General features: G+C 36.5%; 1 protein-coding gene across 2 annotated transcripts in view; it reads left to right on the top strand.

The window, feature by feature from the left end:
- Positions 1-1,966: 1,966 nt before the first annotated feature.
- Positions 1,967-22,577, top strand: part of foxp1a (forkhead box P1a) — a 61,732-nt gene continuing 41,121 nt past the window's right edge. For both annotated transcript variants that reach the window (XM_052090776.1, XM_052090775.1), the window contains exon 1: positions 1,967-2,300. In XM_052090776.1, the coding sequence (XP_051946736.1) occupies positions 2,159-2,300 (142 nt within the window). In that variant the 5' untranslated portion in view covers positions 1,967-2,158. The remainder of the gene's footprint in view (positions 2,301-22,577) is intronic.

Raw genomic sequence — 22,577 nt, 5'->3', positions numbered from 1 at the left:
TTGACCAGCCCGACCAGTAGGTCAGTAGGTGGCGATTGCATTCTTAATGCATATGGCCAAAAAAAACTAAAAAGCATGATTGACTTAAATATTGATCCGTTTCTCACAAACACCATTTTTTTTGCCTCAGAAGACGTGTATTAAAGCACTGGAGTAATATGGATTACTTTTATGCTGCCGTTGTGGCTTTAGGAGCTTTAAAGTTCTGGTCACCACTCACTTACATGGACATACAGAGCTATGATATTCTTCCAAATATCTTCATACACACCTGGGGTGGCATGATTGGGAGTAAATGAGAGAATACATTTTTTTTTGGTTAACTATTCTTTTGAAAGTCAGGCTTTCCAGGCCTGGAAAATTAATCAATTCTGCACGCAAAAAAAAAAAAAAAATCCTCTTTCAACTGCTTTCATTTTCAGCAAAATGAACACGTGTAAATATTTGAATTAACATAAAAAGATTCAACAACGAAGTCATCAACTAAACAAGTTTCACAGACATGTGACTAACAGAAATGGAATAATGTGTCCCTGAACAAAGGGGGTTAAAAAAATAAAATAAATACAATTGTTGCCATCCTGTACCTGTCCCACAGGTGTGATATTCAGATGTACCGATCCTGTGCAGGTGTTGTTGTTACACATGGTCTGCCACTGTGAGGACAATCAGCTGTCCTTCCTGTCTCCCTGTAGTGCTGTGTTAGGCATTTCACAGTACAGACATTGCAATTTATTGCCCTGTTCACATCTGCAGTCCTCATGCAGCATGTCTAAGGCACATTCACGCAGATGAGCAGAGACCCTGAGCATCTTTCTTTTGGTGTTTTTCAGAGTCAGTAGAAAGGTCTCTTTAGTGTCCTAAGTTTTTAAAATGGTTACCTTAATTGCCTACCATCTGTAAGCTGTTAGTGTCTTAACGACTGTTCCACAGGTGCATGTTCATTAATTGTTTATGGTTCATGGCAAACATTGTTTAAACCCTTTACAATAGAGATCCTAAAAATTATTCACATTTTTACAAAATTACCTTTAAAATAATGTGTCCTGAAAAAGGGACGTTTGCTGAGTTTATATATCAATAAAATCTTAGTCATGGAAATTTCTATAGTGAATATACTAAACCAGCTAATAGTTCTTGGCTTCCAGAACATTCTGGGACATTCGTTTTTGGTTCCAGTAGCAATATTCTAATGATCTTTTGTGGTTAGCCAGGAAAATTGTTTTTGCGAAAATAGAACCTGCCAGACAGGTTAGGAGAACGTTTCTCTAATGTTATGCCTAGCGCAAAATAATGAAATTGTGAATGAAAAATAAAACCTGAAAATAACTATTAGAGAACGGTCTGTATAAGTTTATCTTTGGTTATTATCACACAAAACCGTTATGGGAAGTTTAGTTTATGGTTATAAAAAAATAAAAAAAATAACCATGACTTTCTGTATGAGTAGGCCTACTTTTTATATTGTCAGAGGAAAACTTTCCTGCAAAGTTTTGGGAACGTTAGTTAAATATTATAAAAATAAAACCTACGTTCGTAGAACATTGGGAATTGGTTAACATAAATAAATAACCAAACGAGTACCATATGCAAATTTTATGGGAACGTAAAGTGTTTGCTTGGAAAATATTATATATCTATAAAATGATTTTAAAATCTTAATCCAGAAATCATGAATAACTGGAAAAAATAAATGAAACGCCCTGTACCACTAAGTGGCGCTGCTCACCATTTAAACATAACATCCTGTCTTCACCTTTCAGCATGTCCAATAAATCACTCTCTCACCAGTTGCGTAGAAGATACACACTTCCTTTGCCATATTCGCCTGTGCTAAACAGAGGCAGTGCTGATCATAACCACATCGCGCAATAGTATCTGTTCCGCACTACTGCCGTCAAAGCACTAGCGGCGAATCACTTCAGCCCTCAGCAGGTGGACGTGACGTCACGGCACTACAACTCTCATGTTCCGAAACTCACAAAACACTGTATCGTCTTTATTTTGTCATATTAATCTTGTACATCTTTTACACTTCTACGCTGTGTGTAAACAGTACCGAATAACGCAACGAGCGGGTCGCGAGGTCCGTGAACTAGTTCACCGGGAAGCGCACGGCGGATGAATACACTTGTTTACATTGTGCTCCACGCGGCAGATGCGGTGTGACTGGGCAGGCAGCGCGCAGCTACGCAAGCTTCATGGGAACCCGACACAGCGCTCACCAGCTCGCGAAAGTTCGTTCCGCGGTCTCCGTTCAAGTCTTCTAATCTGTCCGTTGTACAGCCAGATCATCCCCGGTGAGTTTTCGTTTCTTATTTTTATCAAGATACCTCCTCTGTGTTTTGTTCCTAATAAACATGCATGGTTCATTTGCTAATTATTAGCCTTATCACCATCAACGGCAGTGCTGGAAACCAGGAGCAGCAGCAGCAGCTAATTCAAATTGCCTCATTCTTTTATTGCCATTTATTTCGTATTTTATAACGGGCAATTTGCCTTTAGTAAAGTCAGTGGCTTTCGTAACACTTTTAAATGCCGTCATGATGCCATTTAACCCTCTCCCGGGAGTGTTAGCTGGTAACATGTGCTGCTTTCTCTCAGTTAAAGTGGAGATCAAAAACTGCCCGAGTAATTTCAAGACACTCAATTTGTTCTGTATTGGAAGACAGTTGCACGTTGGCCTCAAACCCCATTAAATTGATTGTTAATTCTAACTTCTCACATGCCTCCTTTAATGGTTACATGGGCTGTTTCTCAAAACCTAGTGAGCTGCCTATCTAGACAGAATTTCTGCCCAGAGGCATCTGCCAGACATCCCAACTTTAGGTGTCTCTTAAACCAGGTGTTACCTGCCCTTAGGATCTGGTTCCGTCACACTTCATGCCGTTTAAGACATTTGTCCATTCAGCACAACTGGGATTCACTTTCAGGTGGGAATTGAAGATGATTTGATTCGTTAGTATGTTATTTTCTCTCTCTCTCTCTCTCTCTCTCTCTCTCTCTCTCTCTGTTTCTATGTTTCTCCTTCAGGCTTTTTATGTATCCTGGATGCTTCATCAGTGCAGCTATGTTGCTTCAAAAGTTTCTTTGTGGCAGAGGTACCTGTGTTGACAGGTCTTGAAGGATTGCACAACTGTCTTATTACATCAAGGTTGTTGATAAAGAGTTATTATCCTTTAAATTATATTATCTCTGTTCCAAGTATGCACTGTACGCCTTGGCTAACTTCCTAATGACATCCATTGGTACACACCACAGTCAATAAGATGGCCAGGAACCCGTAATGTCAATGTCATAATCGGTTTAATAATTCATAGATTTCTAGACATTTTTAAATTAACATGTTTATGGCATACCTTACTCAGACTTCAATACAGTGATTGCTGTCTGCCTAAGATACAATAGTCTACAATGCCGAAAATGCTTGTAAGACAAAGGTCTGAAAGTTGAAGGGAGTGCCACGATTGTGAGAGAAAGTGGGAGTAAGTGTATTGTGGATCGATCTTTCCGTGGAAGCAGCACGTGTGGCGCATCAAGGCGTGGATGCACCGATGAACGTGACAGATGTTTCCTTTTTTGGTGGGAGTTTCAAATGTTGTCTCCCCTATCTTGCTGTTTGACTTCACCAAGGGTTTCCCCTCAGGTAAAGGAGTTTCAGATGAGTGAGCTAACACTGAGCAAACTTTATTGTGGTGAGGAAATGTAATGGCTGTTTGCTTGGTTAGCCAAGGTGACAGGTTTTGTCTTGGTTTTTGTGATTCACTCATTAGTCCAAGGGCGTAGCAGTCATTGTAAAATGGGGGATGGGGGGCCTTGCACAGACCTAATACTTACAGTGCAGTATTATTATATTACACTATATATTATTATACAAGTGTGATGTAAGTATTATATTAATATATATATATATATGTATTATTTACTTTTAACACTTTTAGTAATTTAAAGATTTGAGTATTGCTAAATAATTGCAAAAGTAGCTGCAAAAATAAAGAGCATCTTGTGGAAAACTTGCTTCTGTTTCACAAATGACAATAAAAGACTGAGCACAAGCTGGTCCTGAATAAATTATTTAATCACTTACAGAAATGACAACTGTGCATGTGCAATTAATCTTTTCATTGTGGGATTTAAATGTAAGTGGCTTGAGTGTTTTGACTCTGTTCACCAAAATTAGTTTCAATATGATTCAGTGACCATTTCTGGTGATGCCAGAAGGTGGTGGCAAATGAGTGTCTTGTGTGAAATGAGTTAGTCACTGAATCAGCAATCAAAAGAAAATTTTATGTCTACTGATTTGAGAAGAGAATTGAGTAGAGGTTTTAAGCATTAAAAGAAGAAGGAAATATATAATTTCCCTACAGTTTGTGAGCTGCTGAGCATGACTTTTATCAAAAGACAGCAACAATAGTCTTGTAATAATTGTCCATGTATAAAAAAGCATGTCTATTCACTTCATTAAAATGAAGAAGCGTTCTAAGAATACAGCAGATCTATCTTTTTTCCTACAGTTTGTCAACTTCAAACCAACATGGAGGTAAAAAACAGGAGCTGATATTAAAAATAGCTTTACATATTTAAAACCGATCTAGTAGTCTGCCTGAATCGGCAAAAAAAAACAGATTCAACATTTACCTCACAAACAATATAAAAAGCATAACTTAATGAAGACTCATGTGCTGATATAAACTCCACTTACAGTGTGTGCTTTAATGAAGGATTGTCCATTGTTTTTTTTCCCTGCTGTGCATTTCACGTAACGCTGCCAATCAAGAATGATATGCCGATAAATAACTCTCATTTGTATGTTCCTCCTGTCTAGATCAACATCAATGCAGATTAAAAACAAGGATAAATGAGCATTGTTGAAAACAACTTTGTAGAAATGAACGGAGCCATGTTGATTAGACTAACAGCCTATTACGTAAGGGTTTCGGCTCATGAAACTCACCTGTGATTGGTTGGTCAATCAGCTCAAAGTAATAAAACGAAAAAAAAATTATGTATACATATCCACCATGTGGACACTGTATGGGTTTAGCCTGGAAAAGTCTGGGGGACAAAAATCACCTTTTGTTAACCGGAGAAGGGGAGATTAATGCTGAATAAACTTAGCCTTTTGTGTTGGTTATTTTTTAAACAAAATGAATTTCCCTTGATGTTTGTGCATGGTCATTAGGGATTTACAGATACAAAATATTTGTGTGCCGATACCATTATTTTGCAGATTTACTGATTAAAGTTGCTGTAAATGAATTTTTATGAAATTATATGCAGAAAACATCGCTATTACCTGTCAGATATAAAAAAATAGGTGCCATGAAATATCACTCCTGTCTCTTTAACAGCCCTAGGTAAATCGTAGGCTTGGGATCGATGCCTTTTTCACGAATGGATAATCGGAAGATTTTCCCAATGATTATAGATATATACCGGGATATTTTCTGATATAAACAGGGCTACCCGTTTCACAATAGTCTCTGTATTTTCAAACATATTTCTCAACACAACTTTGGTAAAGTGTTAGCGTCAAGGTAAATTAAAAGGGGTTGCACGATGCTTCTGGCAGACAACATGCTTCATTCTAAAATGCAAAATTATTTACGTACATACACAGTGCAATCTCGCCATCTCTTGTGGCTGCTCAAAAATCTTCAGCGCATCAGGGCTAATCTCGAATAGTTTTTCCATAAAATTTTTATATTATATATATATATATATATATATATATATATATATATATATATATATATATATATATATATATATATATATATATATAATAGATATGTTTTGTATAAGTGTCTTTCATATAGCCTACACAATGTATTTTCAATTACAATTGTTGTTTTGTCAGCTTGACTGAAACCTCTTCAAAGCTACAATTTCTAATCATTCAGTTTGCGCAGTTAAACCAGTTTCATACACTAACCTGCAAACTCATCAATGTCACTTTGTTCAATCTTGAAGAAGTACAAAAACCTTTGTAACTTTTGTGTGTATGCATCCCATGCAAGAAACAAAAATACCCTGATACCTGTGCCTTGCGACCTGCTTCAGTGAATGTTATATCATCACCTTGTGGTCGTCCAAAGCTATAACGCCAGACATTCAACAGAAGCCCAACTGAGTGAATTGGAAATAAGCAATAAGCTTCTAATTTTATTGTTGGCTAATGTAAATATGTTGATGCCTCATATGTAGGTAAAATAACGTGCCGATTAATAATCAATATATTAATATTTTATGACATACCTAGTAAACAGCAGAGTAAAAGATGTCTGCAGGCCACATTTAGATAATTTGTTTAGCCAATTAGAAGACTTTCTGTCTGTCAGACTGTGCACGATCACAGTGTGGCTCATATCTGTTTGAATAAGGAAGGTGTCCTGCCCAGCGATGCTCTTTGGGTCGGACGGTAAAATGTTCAGAGAGACCGGTTGCCCTCCATCTGCTACAACACAACAGTTACTAGTGTGTTTTGTGTACGCACCTGTCTTTGTAGCATGGGGTTTTTGAAAAGGGGCTGTAGCTAATCCAATAGCTGGTCTGGTGGAAGATCAGGAATGGCTAAAATAACTTACAGCACCTTTACACAACTTTGAAAGAAATTTAAATAAAATGTTGTTCTCTGTCTATAAATTTTTTCAGATTAACTGGTCTCTGTTTTAAACAAAACTAGCTTACGTAAAGTTTATTATAAAAAAGCACATTCTTAACACATTAACTGATTACGAAATGATGCAGTCCCTGCTTAAGCTTTAACAAACTCATCATATACAGTATATTGCTGTGTCAAGCTTTAAGGCGAGTTCTTAAATGAGTTGTGTTAAAGGTTTTACCCTTACGGTAGTTCCACCTCATGAAATTCCAGCTTCCAAATTACGATTTCAAATTTGTAGTTCCACACAAGAGTCATTTTGTTTTACACACAGTAAAGTTTTTACCCTCTTTTGGTTGACATGAAATAATCGTCCAAGATCATCAGCTGTTTTTTTTAAAGAATCCTAATTGCTTTTATTGGCCGACACATCTGTGCATCTCTAATCAATTTCTGGTAAATATGCATAGTTGGAGGTTCACCTTTTGGACCTGTTGCTGAATAGTTGAGAAGCAGTTGCTTCTCACTTTACAGTGACTATCAGTTTTTATCTGTATGGAAATGCTATTATTCAGTATCCCTATCTCAACTGACTCGCAGACTTATTCAAATGTTCCGGAAAAGTAAAGTGTTGTTATGCTATCTCTGTTTGCCATCCTGGAGAGTTGAGTGATGCGATCTGTAGTGGAGCATACGCTGTTGGCCTGTTAACCATATGACTTGAGAAGTTACCAGTGGGTTACTGAGGAAAAAAAAAACTTGCATCTGCTTGTGAAAATACAGCTGGAGGTTTTAATGGAATAATCCGGGTTCAATACAAGTTAAGCTCAATCGACAGCATTTGTGGCATGATGTTTATTACAACAAAAAATTATTTGAACTCATTCCTCCTTTTCTTAAAAATTAATTAAGCAGAAATCAATGTTACAGTGAGGTGCTTACAATGTAAGTGAATGGGGGAATTTTTTAGAAGGTTCAAACAGAAATATGAAGCTTATAATTTTATAAAAGCAGTTACATTAGTCCTTCAGTTAAAACTCATGTGTAATTTGAGCTGTACATTTCTTTAGTACTAAATTTGACATTCATTTTATGGTTTTAGAGGCTGTTGACATTACATCGTCATGGCTGTAAAGTTGTAAAATGTGCCATAACTTTACACAGAAAAGGTTAGTAAGTGATTTTATCACTAAAATCATATCAACGTGCATATTGTTTACGTCTTGTGTATATACTTTTGAAACAGTGAGGATTTTATTGTTCACTTGTTGGCTTCATTCTCTTCCATTGTAAGTGCCTGAATGTAACCTCTCTATTTTTTATTTTATTTTTTAAAGAAAATGAAGTCAAAAGTCAAAATTAATATTTGTGGTAATAAATATTTTGCCACAAATGCTTTCAATTGAGCTAAACTTGTATTGATCCTGGAATATTCCTTTTTAAGTGTTTTTTTTTTTTTAGGGAACATCTCAAAGTTCTTTTAAGCCTTCAGAATTTGTATGCTGTATTAATTTTTGGCTGTAGAGTAGATTAAAACAGTATCTGTCCACTTTTTCAACTGTCTTTTGTTCTGGAAGTATTTTTCCATTTATTGTTTTCATAGGTATTTAATTAAATCCTTCATAAAAGATGAAGCAAACCAACCAGCTCTGAGGTGAATCACAACTTGCAGACTTTGATTTGCAGCAATCGATTTGAGGAAAAAAAAAAAAAAAGTATTTGAAAATAGGGCAAAAAGACAAAAGTACATGACTGTGTGCTTAGTGTCTTTAATTAGGGAACCAGGAATTAAGCTATTAAACACAATTTCTTTTTTTAAATTATGTTGAATTGACACAGACTGATGGCTTCAATGGAAACATATAATATCGATTAACAACCTTGTAGCTCATGGTAGGTCTCTATTTAAAAATGATAAGTTATCAATAAAAATCAATTTATTTACCGAGAAAATGAATGAGATTTTTTACTTTCGGAACTTGAACTGTTGCGCTCTACAGGATTCATTCTTGCATAGTGATCTGAATTAATCAAACTGAGATCTTATGCCTAGCTGTTCATTAAAGCAAACATAAAATAAAATAAATGGACTCATCAGAAAACAATACAATGTACTAAAAAGCTACAGGTCATCTGTATAATTAAAGATTAATTAAACAATTAAAATTTTCAATTTTAAGCCCATTTCATCATATTTTGTTTTGTTCTTGGCATAAATTAGAATTTCAGCACTAGCATTAGTTTTTATCCTGCTCAAACTGTTGGTAAAGTTTAACAACTTTGAATGAACTCAGTAATAAATGACAAGTCTGCATCACCATGATATGCATTCCCCCTGTAAAAACCACAGCATTTTCATCCCAGTAAAGTGTATTTACATAGTAGTACACCTGAATGAAAAGCAGGCACCATAGCAAACTGATGTCCTTACTATGCCTGTCACACATTTTAAGATAATATTGTCTAGCACTGCAATTTCAGTGATGTAGTCTGCCTATCTTTGCTTGGCCGTACACTGTGGTTTTGTGTATCTGTGTAATTTGTCTCGCATTCATGGCCTAGCTATGAAATGTGATATTCTATGAGGGCTGCTGCTTCTATTATCTCAGATAATCCTCTAAAAAAAAAATAGAGCCATGCATCCAGACACCATGCACTATACTATAGGGTTGTGTGGTATTCCTAATGATATATCGCAATACCAAAAACATTTAAACGGTACGATATCATCTTGTTTTTCATTTTGGGACCATATTAAAGTATGCTGCCATTAGCTAAATTAAATGTAATGTAATTTGAGAGTTTTGAGATGAAATCAAAAAATAATAATAAAAAAAGAATCTTGATATGGCTAAGTGTGATCATTAAACAGCAGAAGGATCATATCATAATGAATAATGTACAGTCTTACATTCTGCTAATGAGAGGCTCTGCTCTGTCATCTCCACACACACACACAAGCAGGTATGCACAAAAACACAACACACTCTACTAATGCTTTATTTTCATGCAGTGTGTCCAATAGTATCCATCTGCAGAGAAGTGTGTTTAGTGTATAATTGGCTGTGAAAACTCAAATGACCGTTTTCACTGTTGCAGCTCGGATATTTCATCTTACGTGTCACGGGAAGCTTGGTAAAACAAACCCTTCACAAACAGGAATACCATCAAATGTCTTTCAAAATAAAAGTCCTGCTGAATTAAGAGCTCTATTAAACCAGATGTGTGAAATTGAAGATATTACAACAGAAAAATATTACTACTGTATAAACATGTAATATTCAAAGTAGTTGCAATAATACTCATAATAACAATAATATATTATTAGATGGTTATATTATTAGTATTATTATCTGTAAGCAATATCACAAAAGCAAGTGTACTGAATATCAGCATGTTGTGATTCAGCCATGGTAGGCATTTGCCTCAGGTATTCAGATTGTTTTCATTCAATGTTGTCATTAATATTGTAAAATTCTGTTCTGCATTCATTTTGTATGTTTTTATCAAAAATAATATATTTTATTATATTTGAAATATTATTATTGGCTCTATATTGTTGCAAATGATTATTTTTCATTTGATTAAAGCTGTACAGTATGTACTGGATTATACACAATTTGATCATAATATTTAATTAACACATTTAACATGAAATCCAGAAAAATCGGAGTTTAAAAAATAAATAAATGATTTGTTGCCTAACAATTCCCAGGTTTCGGTTCAGGTCAGTTTTTCAAGTAGGACTTATGGTCCTGGTCGGGTTCGTATGAATGAAAAAATAAACAGGTCTAAAATTTGTTTCGTGCACGCACTCTCACAGACACGTGAATGTATGAGTTAGGGGCCGTTCACACCAAACTTGTTTTTTCGCACGTCTGTTCTGTATTCCCATTGTTTGAACATGCTGGGCGAATGTCTTTTGACATTTGCACCATGTCTCACTTTTTCTTCAGCATCTCGCTCAGGACCGGCGCATTTTATACACCATGTCAAGTTAAAAAGAACTGCAAACTTTCCAAAACACCTGCACTCTTTTATTCTTTGCACCTTTTCTGCATCTAGATTGTTTTTAGCGCAGGTATCACAAAGATTCAGCATTCTAGGCTGCATAGAGGGGACTATTGCAGTGTTTCATTTTATTCCAGATTGTTCTGCTCCAAGTGAAGATTCAGCAAATAAATGGTAAGTCAGTGGTTTTTTCCCCTTCTGCTCTAGTGTACAATGGGGCTGCTGTGCCTTGTTAAAACTATATGATTGTTAAAAGTATATGTTTACTGCTTCATTAGTGTTTTAAACGACTACTACTATGTAGTAGTACATAAAATACAACAGTTAACATATTGCAACAGTACTTGCTTGGAGAAGAAATTAGATAGTCAAGTCACTTTTTTTATTTGCATAGCGCTTTTCACAACACACATCGTTTCAAAGCAGCTTTACAGAAGATCAGGCATTAACAGAAGATAAAACTGTAATATCTATAATGTCTTGGTCATCATTGTGTAGTTTGATAAAATACGATTTTGAATTGTGTTTAAAAATAATTAAATAATTGTATTCATAACCGAGATAGTAAGTGATTTAGTGTTCAGGCTTAAAATCTAATGGTATTGTTTGGGCCGGGTAGGGTCTTTGGTTCGGGTTTAATTTTAAGGCCCGTGCAGACCTCCAGGGCAGATTTCTGTGCGTACCCTCAGATTAAATCCTGCAGGCGCCAATGCCTCATGAATGCCATCTATATTGTGAAGTGCACCAGTCCCTCCTGCAGCAAAGCACCCCCACAACATGATGCTGCCACCCGTGCTTCAAAGTTGGGATGGTGTTATTCGGCTTGCAAGCCTCACCCATTTTCCTCAAAATATAACGATGGTCATTATGGCTAAACAGTTCCATTTTTATCAGACCAGAGGACATTTCTCCCAAAAGATCTTTGTCCCCATGTGCACTTGCAAACTGTAGTCTGGCTTTTTTATGGCCTTTTTCGAGCAGTTGTTTCTTCCTTGCTGAGCAGCCTTTTCATGTTATGTCGAGATATGACTCATTTTACTGTGGATATAGATACTTGTCTACCTGTTTCCTCCAGCATCTTCACAAGGTCCTTTGCTGCTGTTCTGGGATTGATTTACACTTTTCGCACCAAACTACCCCATCTCCTTTCTGGCTGCGTGGTCCCTTGGTGTTTATATTTGCAGACTATTGTTTGTAGATGAACGTGGTACCTTTAGGCATTTGGAAATTGCTCCCAAGGATGATCCACACTTGTAAAGTTCCACAATGTTTTTTCTGAGGTCTTGATTTTTTTGCATTTTCCCATGATACTAATGTCAAGCAAAGAGGCACTGAGTTTGAAGGTAGGCCTTAAAATACATCCACAGGTACACCTCCAATTGACTCCAATTAGCATATCAGAAGCTAATTGTCTAAAGGCTTGACATCATTTTCTGTAATTTTCCAAGCTGCTTAAAGGCACAGTTAACTTGGTGTATGTAAACTTCTGACCCACTGGAATTGTGATAGTCAATTAAAAGTGAAACAATCTGTCTGTAAACAATTGTTGGAAAAATTGCTCATCATGCACAAAGTAGATGTCCTAAACGGCTTGCCAAAACTAGTTTGCTGATATGAAATCTGTGGAGTGGTTAAATTAGTTTTAATGACTTCAACCTAATGCCTTCTACACACTACACGACTTTCATAGACGTCGGATTGTGGTACCGTTCATATTACACAGCTGTCTATCTTGTCATTGAAGTCTTAGGGTTTTCAAATTATACGAGGAATTGGCAACAGGGGTGAACACATTACAAACCATTACACTATTGATGAATCCTCGACGACTCTGCCTGGACTCCAAATTACGCTTCACAATAGAATACATGCGAGAAGTGATACGAGAATTACACAAGATCACGCGCAAGTAGGCGTTCTCATCCTCGTCCGGGCGGGGTTTTGAAAATGGCGGACCCCGATAAGCTTGCGATATTCTTTGTGCGGTTGTGGTACAGTTTAGAGGAAACATCACATCACTGGTGCTCCTGCCAATGTTCCACAAATTGTTCCTCCATTTCTTCAGTCCAATGAGACTTTCTTGATACCGCAGCCATGCTAGTTGATGTTCTGCTGCAGGTACATCAGTACTCCTCCCACTAAAACTTCCCCTGCCCGTTTCTAGCTCTCTCATTGGCTGTAGGTCAATGCTGCAGTTGTATTCAGTCAAAACACATTTCACATTGCGTGATTTGGAATGACAGAGAGGCCCATATATTTAACATGCTACATATCTCCCCGACATTGGTGACTCGTTGGCGTTTTTGACAATTCATATAATGCTTTCATCGCTCAGGGGCAAGCTCTGATTTGCCAATGATTTCGGGCTTTTGTCGGTGATCTCCACAAAACTGTCGGCGAGTGAAAATCAGGCCTAAAATTGTGTAGTGCAAACTGTGCATAAGTGTATGTAAACTTGTGACTTCAACTGTACATGGTACTATTAGAAACTTCTCTATGCCAGCTGCTCTCAACATCTTGATCTGTTTAACCATGTACAACATAGTTTGCTATGCAATATTAAGTTTTAGATAGGGATGGGAATTGTAAGGAATTTAACGATTCTGGTTCTGATTTCTCTTAACCATTCCAATTTCTGAAACGCTCCATTAATAATTGAACTACTTTTAAGTTAGACAAGTTTGTAAATTAGGTCCCACTTTATATTAGATGTTTTCAACTGCTATATACCAACATTAAAATACATCCAATACAATGTACTTCTTGTTTAACATGTTGTTCTGCTAAATTCTCACAAGATTCACCTTTGCTTCTACTGAAGTTGAGGTACTGGTAGGTTTAGAGGTAAGGTTAAGGGTTGGGGTAGGTTTAGGATTGGTTTAGGATTAGGGGTAAAGTAAAAGGTGTAACTACAGATGTATAAATGTCGGTAATTTAAATGCAAGTACAATGCAGCAACATGCATGTATATAATCAGTACATTGTATTAAATTCTTGAGTGCATAGTAGTTAAAGACACCTAATATAAAGTGTCCGGAAATGAATTATTATTAATTATGGATTTACCTGCATTTAGCAGCCTGTGAAAAATCTATAATTTCATATTTTAACAGAACAGGTTCTTGCAAATTGTGTTTTCACAGACTAATTCAAATATTTAATTAATATTCTATGCATTTTGTCATATAAAATACCACTAATTACAACAAAAAACTTTTTGTTTCTCTACCAACACATTGTCTTATCAACAACCATAAACCAGTAATTTCTCTGATTTAGCCTAAAGCCCTAGGTATATTTCCTTTTTGACACAAATGTTCAGCATCTGCAAGCTTGTCAAAGTATACTCCATATGACTGTGCGTGATTACACAGGAGGTTTGCACATGCTTGCTACAGCTACTATAACACCAGACTATTTCTCTTTAGGATTTTAGACCCCTAAAGATGTCTTTTATATTAATTCAGACTCATGATATACAAGTGCAGGTATCTCCACACCTCCTCACACATGCCCTCTTAACTTGCACATCAACTGTTGTTGTTTTTAACTTTTTTTTTTTTTTTTTTTTATAATTTATTTATGAACTTTTTTGAAGCATTAACAGAAAGAAAATACAATTAAAGTTAGAGCTTCTCCCCCCATCATAACCCGTTCCACCACAATAATTAACCATACATTACATACAAGTTAAGACAACAATAGTAATAATAATTTGAAGAAAAAAAAAATACAATAAAAATAAATTAAAAAATAAAAATATATATATATATATATATATATATATATATATATATATACATAAATAGCCAAAAATGCAATTATTGGTCCGTGGTCCGTACGTAGTTATAAAACAAAACCCCAATTGGTGATCATATTTAACATTGATCAATAAGTGGGAGAGTCTTCATGTTCTCAAAATATGAAATCATGGGTTGCCATGTCTTATAAAAATTCTCAACAGATCCTTTCATTAAATATTTAATTTTCTCTAATTTTAAGTATGATACTAGATCACATAACCACATTGAGGCTTTAGGCGGGTTTGTTGACTTCCACTCCAATAATATTCTCCTTCTCGCTAATAAGGTGGCAAAAGCAATAACATTTTTACTTTATTTGTCAATGATACCTCATGTTCTGGTACTCCAAAAATAGCAACTTCAACACTGGGTTTTATATCCAAGCTAAAGGCATCATTTAATGTTTTAAATATGAATGTCCAATAGTCACTCAGCTTTTGACAAGCCCAAAACATATGAAAAAAGTCTACTTTGTCACCTTTGCATCGATCACACAAGTCATCAACATTTGGATACATTTTTGAAAGTCTACATTTTGTGTAATAGGCACGGTGGAGGACTTTAAGTTGTATAAGGCTGAGGCGTGCACAAGAGGTTGATCCATTTACTCTATTAAGAGCCTCATCCCAAACTTCGTCAGGTATTTCACTTCCTATGTCCTTTACCCACTCACCTCTTATTCTGTCAATTAAAACGTCATTTGAGGACATAACCATCTTATATATTGCTGCAATTTGACCCTTAAGAAAAGTAGGTGACAATAGAATTTTATCCAATAGTGAAGTAGGTGGCAGGTCAGGGAAAGTTGAGCTCTGAGATTGAACAAAATGTCGGACTTGAAAGTAACGAAATAGGTTGGACTGTGACAAATGGAATTTCTCTGAGAGGTCATTGAAACTGGCAAAAGTGTTGTTTATATAAAAATCACTACACCTGGCCAAGCCTATCCTTTGCCATTGTGCATACGTGAGATCTATTTTACCAGCAGGAAACAAATGGTTATTACAGAGAGGGCTTAGCATAGAAAAGTTGCTGAGTTTATGCCTTTGTCTAAACTGTGACCATATTTTAAGCGTAGAGCGTACTACTGGGCTTGAAGAGTATTTAGAGGGAGAGAATGGTAGCTTCATTGTTATTAGAGCAGAAAGCGATGTAGAAATACAAGTATTTGCCTCCGCCTTACACCAATCAACCTCAGGGGAAGTATACCAACAAATAATTTTTTGAAGATTTGCAGCCCAGAAGTAGCCCATAAGATTAGGAAGAGCTAAGCCTCCCTGGGGCCTTTGCCTTTCGAGGAGCTCCTTACGAATTCTAGGGTTCTTCCCCCCCCACAAGAATGATAATTTAATAATATGGGTTTATTTACTGAACGGAAAAATTTTTTTGAGAGAAAAACTGTAAGTGAACGAAATAAGTATAAGAATCTAGGTAAGATATTCATTTTTATACAATTTACTCTGCCTGCTAGAGACAAATGTAATGCATCCCATCTCTGAAGATCAGACTTAATATTACTTATGAGTGGTAAAAAATTGTTTGCATATAAACCTGAGAAAGTACGAGTAATATGAACTCCCAAATATTTAAAACCAGATTGAGAGATGCGAAATGGGAGGGATGCAGCCTTAATTTGTAAAGCAAGAGGGTTAATAAGGAAACATTCACTTTTAGAAAGGTTAAGTTTGTATCCTGAAAAACTGCCAAAAACAGATAGCTTCTGCACTATTTTTGGGACATTTTCAACTGGATTTGAAATGTATAACAACAGGTCATCAGCATATAAAGAAACCCTATGTTCCATCCCCATTCGATCAATGCCCTGTATAGACTGCAAAGATTTAAGCATAATGGAAAGTGGCTCTATCGCTAATGCAAAAAGAAGAGGGCTTAAAGGGCAACCCTGTCTTGTGCCCCTTAATATTGGAAAAAATTGTGAACGTATTTTGTTTGTTATAACAGATACTTTAGGGTTAGAATACAATAATTTGACCCAGGATATAAAGTTTGGCCCAAAACCAAATCTCTCCAATACTGCGAATAGATAGCTCCACTCCACTCTATCAAATGCCTTCTCTGCATCCAGGGATACCACCACCTCTGGGGCATCCCTGGACGCAAGAGAATACAAAATACCAAGAAGCCTCCTTAAGTTGGTAAATGAGTGGCGACCCCTAATAAAGCCTGTCTGATCTGGGGATATTATTTCTGGCATAACAGTATCTATTCTAGAGGCCAACGATTTGGCAAGAATTTTAACATCAACATTTAACAAAGAGATTGGTCTGTAGGAGTTGCACTCTAGTGGATCTTTTCCAGGCTTCAAAATGAGTGTAAGAAATGCTTCTGTGAGGGACTGTGGCAATTCTGTACTGTTTAAAGAATTCTCAAACATTTTCAGGAGAAGCGGGGCTAATTTGGGAGCAAAAGCTTTATAAAATTCGACAGGATAACCGTCTGGGCCAGGGGTTTTGCCATTTTGCATTGCATTAATAGAATCTAAAATCTCTTGCAGCTCAATTGGCTGTTCTAATCTTTCTTTATAATCTGGATTAATTGTCTGGATATTCAGGTCATTCAAAAAGGTTGACATACCTGATATATCCCCGGGAAATTCTGAAGTATATAAATTTAATTTCTTTAGGATCCACTGTCAGTTGTTGTGATGCGTTGCGAATCTGTGGAATTAACCTGGAAGCTGATTGACACTTTATCTGATGTGATAATAAACGGCCCGCTTTTTCCCCATGTTCATAAAAATTCCCTTTAGACCAAAGCAGATTTTGTTGAGTTTTTTCAGTTGATATCTGATTGTATTGTGCTTTAATTTCCACTCTTTTTTTGAGCAGTTCTTCAGAAGGGGATAGAGAGAGTTGTTGATCTAATTTTTCTATCGAATCAATTAATTGTTGTAGTTTTGCATTTTTCTTTTTATTACTGGATACAGAATAAGATATAATTTCACCTCTGATGACAACTTTAAATGTCTCCCATAAAATCAGTGGTGATACCGTTTCTGAAGCATTTGTGAGCAAGAAGTTATCCATCGCCACTGATATATGTCTGTGGAAATTTTTATCTGCCAACAGGGTAGAGTTGAATCGCCAAGTAGGGCGTTGGGTACAGTGCTGAATAAAACGTAGATCAAGGAGCAATAGTGCATGATCTGATATTATAATTGCTGAATATTGAGTATTTTCCACTGAAGGAAGTAGTGTCTTATCTATAAAAAAATAGTCTATTCTTGAGTATGAAGAATGGACATGGGAAAAATAAGAGAATTCTTTCTTTTGTGGGAATAAAAATCTCCACGGATCCAGACAACCCATTTGTGCCATGAAAGTAGAGAGAGCTTGGGACATTTTAGACTGGAATATGGTTTTCGGATTCGAATGATCTAGGATTGGGTTGATAACACAATTCAGATCCCCACCAAAAATTAATTGATGTGAGTTTAAGTTGGGTAAAAGTGAAATAATTTTATAAATGAAATTAACATCATCCCAATTGGGGGCGTAAACACATACCAGGGCAACAGGGGTGTGAAATAAATGACCTGTCACAATGACAAAACGTCCCTGGGGGTCTGAAACACATTTGGAAGTATGAAACTGTACTTTCTTATGAATTAAAATTGCTGTTCCTCTTGCTTTACTGTTGAAGTGAGAATGAAAAACTTCACCAATCCAGGGTTTTTTGAGTCTCATATGATCTGTTACCAGTAGATGTGTTTCTTGTAGAAATACTATTTCAGTATTCAATTTTTTAAGATGAGCAAAGATACGAACTCTTTTATTTGGCCCATTCATACCTTTAACGTTCCAGCTAGTGAACCGAATTGAAGACCCTCCTGTACTATTTGAATCACACATTAATCAATCGTTAGGTTATAAAAGAATAATGAATATGATGATGCATGACAAGCAAGTAAGAGAAAGGTAAAGAAAAGGAAAAAAGGAAAAAAAAAAAAAAAAAGAAAGAAGGAAAAAAAATGGCAGTTACCCTCCCCACCCTGAAGAAACTGAACTTTTCCTATATTTGCCTCAAGAACAGAGACAAATTGCAGGTCCCCATTGTCAAACCCCCAGCAATCCCTCAACTGACTTAAAACCATCCCAACCTCTAAGGAGCAACCCAACCTTTAACCTTAAGAATCATTCTCAGTGCGTTAAAACACCTTTGTGAATAAAGTCTTTACTCAGTAGAGTTAATGTCTATGTCACAGAACCATCAGCGATTTAAGTTTAGAACAACAAACTATTTGCGAAGCCACACAAAAAAAAAAATAAAAATAGAAATAATAATAACCAGAAATCAGATAAATAAAAGAATTGGTCGTAAAGTGTTTATACCTTTTTTAAATGATCCGTCTCAAGAAGGAAAAAAAAAAAAAAGCACCCCTCAAAGGGAAACTTTGAGCGTAAAATAAACAAATAGAATAATCCTGGAAATCCTAAACATTGATACGTTGATCGTAGAACTGTTTCGCCTCCTCCGGTGTGTTGAATATGAAAGTTTCTTCATTAAAAGTCACTCTCAGACGAGCCGGGTAGAGCAGTTGAAATCGAATGTTCTTCTGGTAGAGTGATTGCTTGATGCCATTGTAAGACGCGCGTTTCCTTGAAAGGATAGCGCTGAGATCTGGGTAGATTCTGACTGGATTCCCCTTGTATTTAGCCTCATGCCGCCTTGCCCATCGCAGTAATTGCTCCTTTTCTTGGAACCTGTGAAAGCACACCACAAATGGACGTGGTTTACGGCCGTCAGTTGGCTTTTGACCGGGTGATCGATGCGCTCTCTCAAGTGCTGGTGGCTTGTCGAAGACCTCCATGCCCATCATCTCTAGCAACATCTCAGCAATGAAAATAACGGGATCATGACCGTTTTCGCTCCCTTCCGGAACGTTCACAATCCTCAGGTTAGCCCTTCGCGATCTATTCTCCAAATCTTCAATGCGGTCAAGGAGAGATGTGTTCTGCGTTTGCAAAGTTTTTATAGTATTTTCGGCCACTGTCAGCTTTTCAAAATTCTCCCCAACTAGGGATTCTGTCCTGGCTAAACGGTTTGAAAGCCATCCACAGTCTCTCTCAGTGCATTTACAGAGCTTTGTAAAGGACCGATAGATTCCCGAATCAATTCGGAGATATCTTCCCTGATACTAATGCGCTGTTTAGTTAATTCAGAAATCAACTGGTCCATGGAGACAGTTTCAAAAGTTTCTGTCATGGCCTGTTTTTAACTTTACCGGCTGAAAATGTAACTGTTGTCACCTTGTGAATCTACTAATTAGTGCAAATAACTCCAGGCGCATGCGTGTTCTAAGATGCGCGGTTAGAAAAATCGGTTTATATCTCCAGCACGCTGCTGATGACAAGATTTGCGGCTTGTGTCCTGTATGTCTTACTGAAGCATACTTTGGGCTTCACAAGCTGTAATTCCCTATTCTTAATACAGATCTTTGTTTATTTAGAGTCGGACTTGACAAAATGAATGACCTGTGGTTCGGTTACTTTTCACCAAAAAGAAGTGGCTGCTAAAAGAGTCATTTTATGTTTTGCCCTTTAGTTTCAAAAGAACAGACTTGTAATAAAAGTAATTTGTTTAGGAATCGGACTACACTGGTTGTGCTATGTTTTGCACCACTGATTCTATAATGGTGTTGTAGTGCAGAAAACAATGGCAAGAGTATTTTATTAAGGTGTTGCATGCACATCGACAGAAGAATGAACGTTAGAGAACCGTTATCTTTACCAAAAGTTATACTTATACAGTATTTGTTTTTAATTGAATCGGTTCTCAGGATATTAACCGCAAAAGACTCTTGACCATACAGTGTGGATGGAGTGTGAATACACCTTTGTCAGAAACCAGTTCTCTCTCCGGAGTCTTTGTGTTTGAATTTAGCCTTTGAAAATATGTCTGCACATATTTACATACTTAAAGGTAAATGCTGATTGCGCCATAAAGTTCATGGAATACGGATGTTTTCTGAAACAATCTAGCCCTGCTATTAGGCAACAAACTCAACTGCTTGGGTGCCTTTTAGTCATCTTAGCAAGTTCCTTGCTTGTCTTCCTCTGTAGGGTTGTGAACCTTAGGGCATCCAGGATCCAGATGCATTAAAATGCTTCTAAATATATTTGATCTCTTCCTAAAAACAGGTTGTTGCTGACAGAACATTTAATGTACAACATATTCATTAAAAAGACAAAAAATAAAGGGTTTCCTTAAATTTGTGAAATAAGAAACTAAACTTATTTCCATGACTTGTTTGAGATTAATTATGTATAAAGATTGTGTAGATATGCTCTTTACTTTTAGTAGTGTTGTTTTCCTATTGTAAGACACATAGGCTGTATGAAGCATAAAAAGGTGAATATAACAGTCCATGCAGATGATGCAGTGTTAATCTTGCAATAAATTGCATTAAGAAACAGGACAAATGTCGTATCAGTGCGTCACCCATTGTAAATATTTTGCTGAATATATTTAACTAGCCAAACATAATTTCATTTACTGGACTCTTTTTCAACATCTTCCTGAAATAGGAGCTTTATTTCCTCCACATGTTGTGCCCCCTTTTTAAATATTTATTTATTGAGTGATTCATTCTGAGACTGTGCAGAAGGTGTTTGCTTGTATTTTAAAATCTAAGTTTGAGTTTCAGTGTAATTTTCTGTAACAGAATAGCCTGAGGTTGTGTAATGATAAACTGTCTTCTGTTTCTCTAGTTGCTGAGCAAAAAAGCACAAATAGATACATGGGGATTTAATAGGTCCATTGCATTTGTTTTCTTTATATAATTATTTGGGTGAATTGATTAATTTTCTATTGATACCCAACATAGAAGTTAACATCATTAGACAGTCGTGACTGTGTATATTAGTTGGCCGGTTTGATGTTTCATTGCATTAAACAAGTCCCACCATCCACAGACCTAGTCATAATTACACAATAAAACCCATTTTGTTGATCCCACATGCTTTCCCTGCCTTATTTATACAGGAATATTCTATTGTATGAGTAACTGTTTACTATCAAGGCAACTGAGCTGGTTTGAGGCTTGGAATGTATTGATTTGTTTGTTTGTGTAGCCCATTGCTTGTTCTCTTATCTTTACTCTTAATTCAGTTAAAGAGCCACATCTCACATCTGAAGGGCTGAGATTTAATGCAATGTCACCTTTCAAGAACAATCTAACTCCTAAGATTATATTTTTAAAAGGAACTAAACTCTGCTGGAGATTGTGCATTCTTGGTTGTGGTTTCCCTCCCACTTTGTGTTATGTATCAATAACTCCTCATTGAGACTTCAAAGGCATTCCTTCAGGTTGGTGTATGTTTTCCCTCATGACATTTGAAGTCCTCGGAGGCTTCACCTCTCCCCTAAAATCCTCATGTTTGTGTTGCTTGTCTGCTATAGTTTGTGTTTATGGGAAAATTAGGCATTAGGAATGTAAAGGAACTTTCATAAGATGACAGGCAATCATCTGCGCACGTAGATGCCAGTGTAAGTCAAATAAACATGGTTTTGTATAGCCAAGTGCACAACATTCTCCAGCAGTTACACTGTTGACTAGCTTTTGTTTCTGACAACGGAGTAAGGTTTTACCCAAACAAATGTGCATTATCTTTTCTTTTAAACAGTCAAACTTGCCAATAGTGGTTATGATTGGCAATTTGCTGTAATTTCCAGCATGTTTATACACAGCAAACAAGCCTGTTGGCAGCCTATGACTGGCAGAATATACACTCTTGAACCCACTGATTCTTGCATGATTCTTATGTTCATGGACCAGATACATTACCTCGTAATTCACTTACTAGTTACTCAAGGTGTTTTAGTACTTACACCGATCAGCTACAACATTAAAACTACCTGCCTAATATTGTGTAGGTCCCCCTCATGCCGACAAAACTATGGTAATCTGCATCTCAATATGTCATTCTGAGATTATATTCTTCTCAACACAATTGTACAGAGCGGTTATCTGAGTTACCATAGACTTTGTCAGTTCAAACCAGTCTGGCCATTCTCTGTTGACGTCTTTCATCAACAAGGCATTTCCATCCACAGAACTGCCGCTCAGTGGATGTTTTTTTGTTTTTGGCACCATTCTGAGATCAGCAGTTACAGAAATATTCAAACCAGCCCACCTG

Source organism: Xyrauchen texanus, chromosome 25, assembly GCF_025860055.1.
Source record: "Xyrauchen texanus isolate HMW12.3.18 chromosome 25, RBS_HiC_50CHRs, whole genome shotgun sequence".
Classification (NCBI taxonomy): domain Eukaryota; kingdom Metazoa; phylum Chordata; class Actinopteri; order Cypriniformes; family Catostomidae; genus Xyrauchen; species Xyrauchen texanus.
Note: the sequence above shows the minus strand (reverse complement) of the source record. Positions and strands in the feature narration are given on the sequence as shown.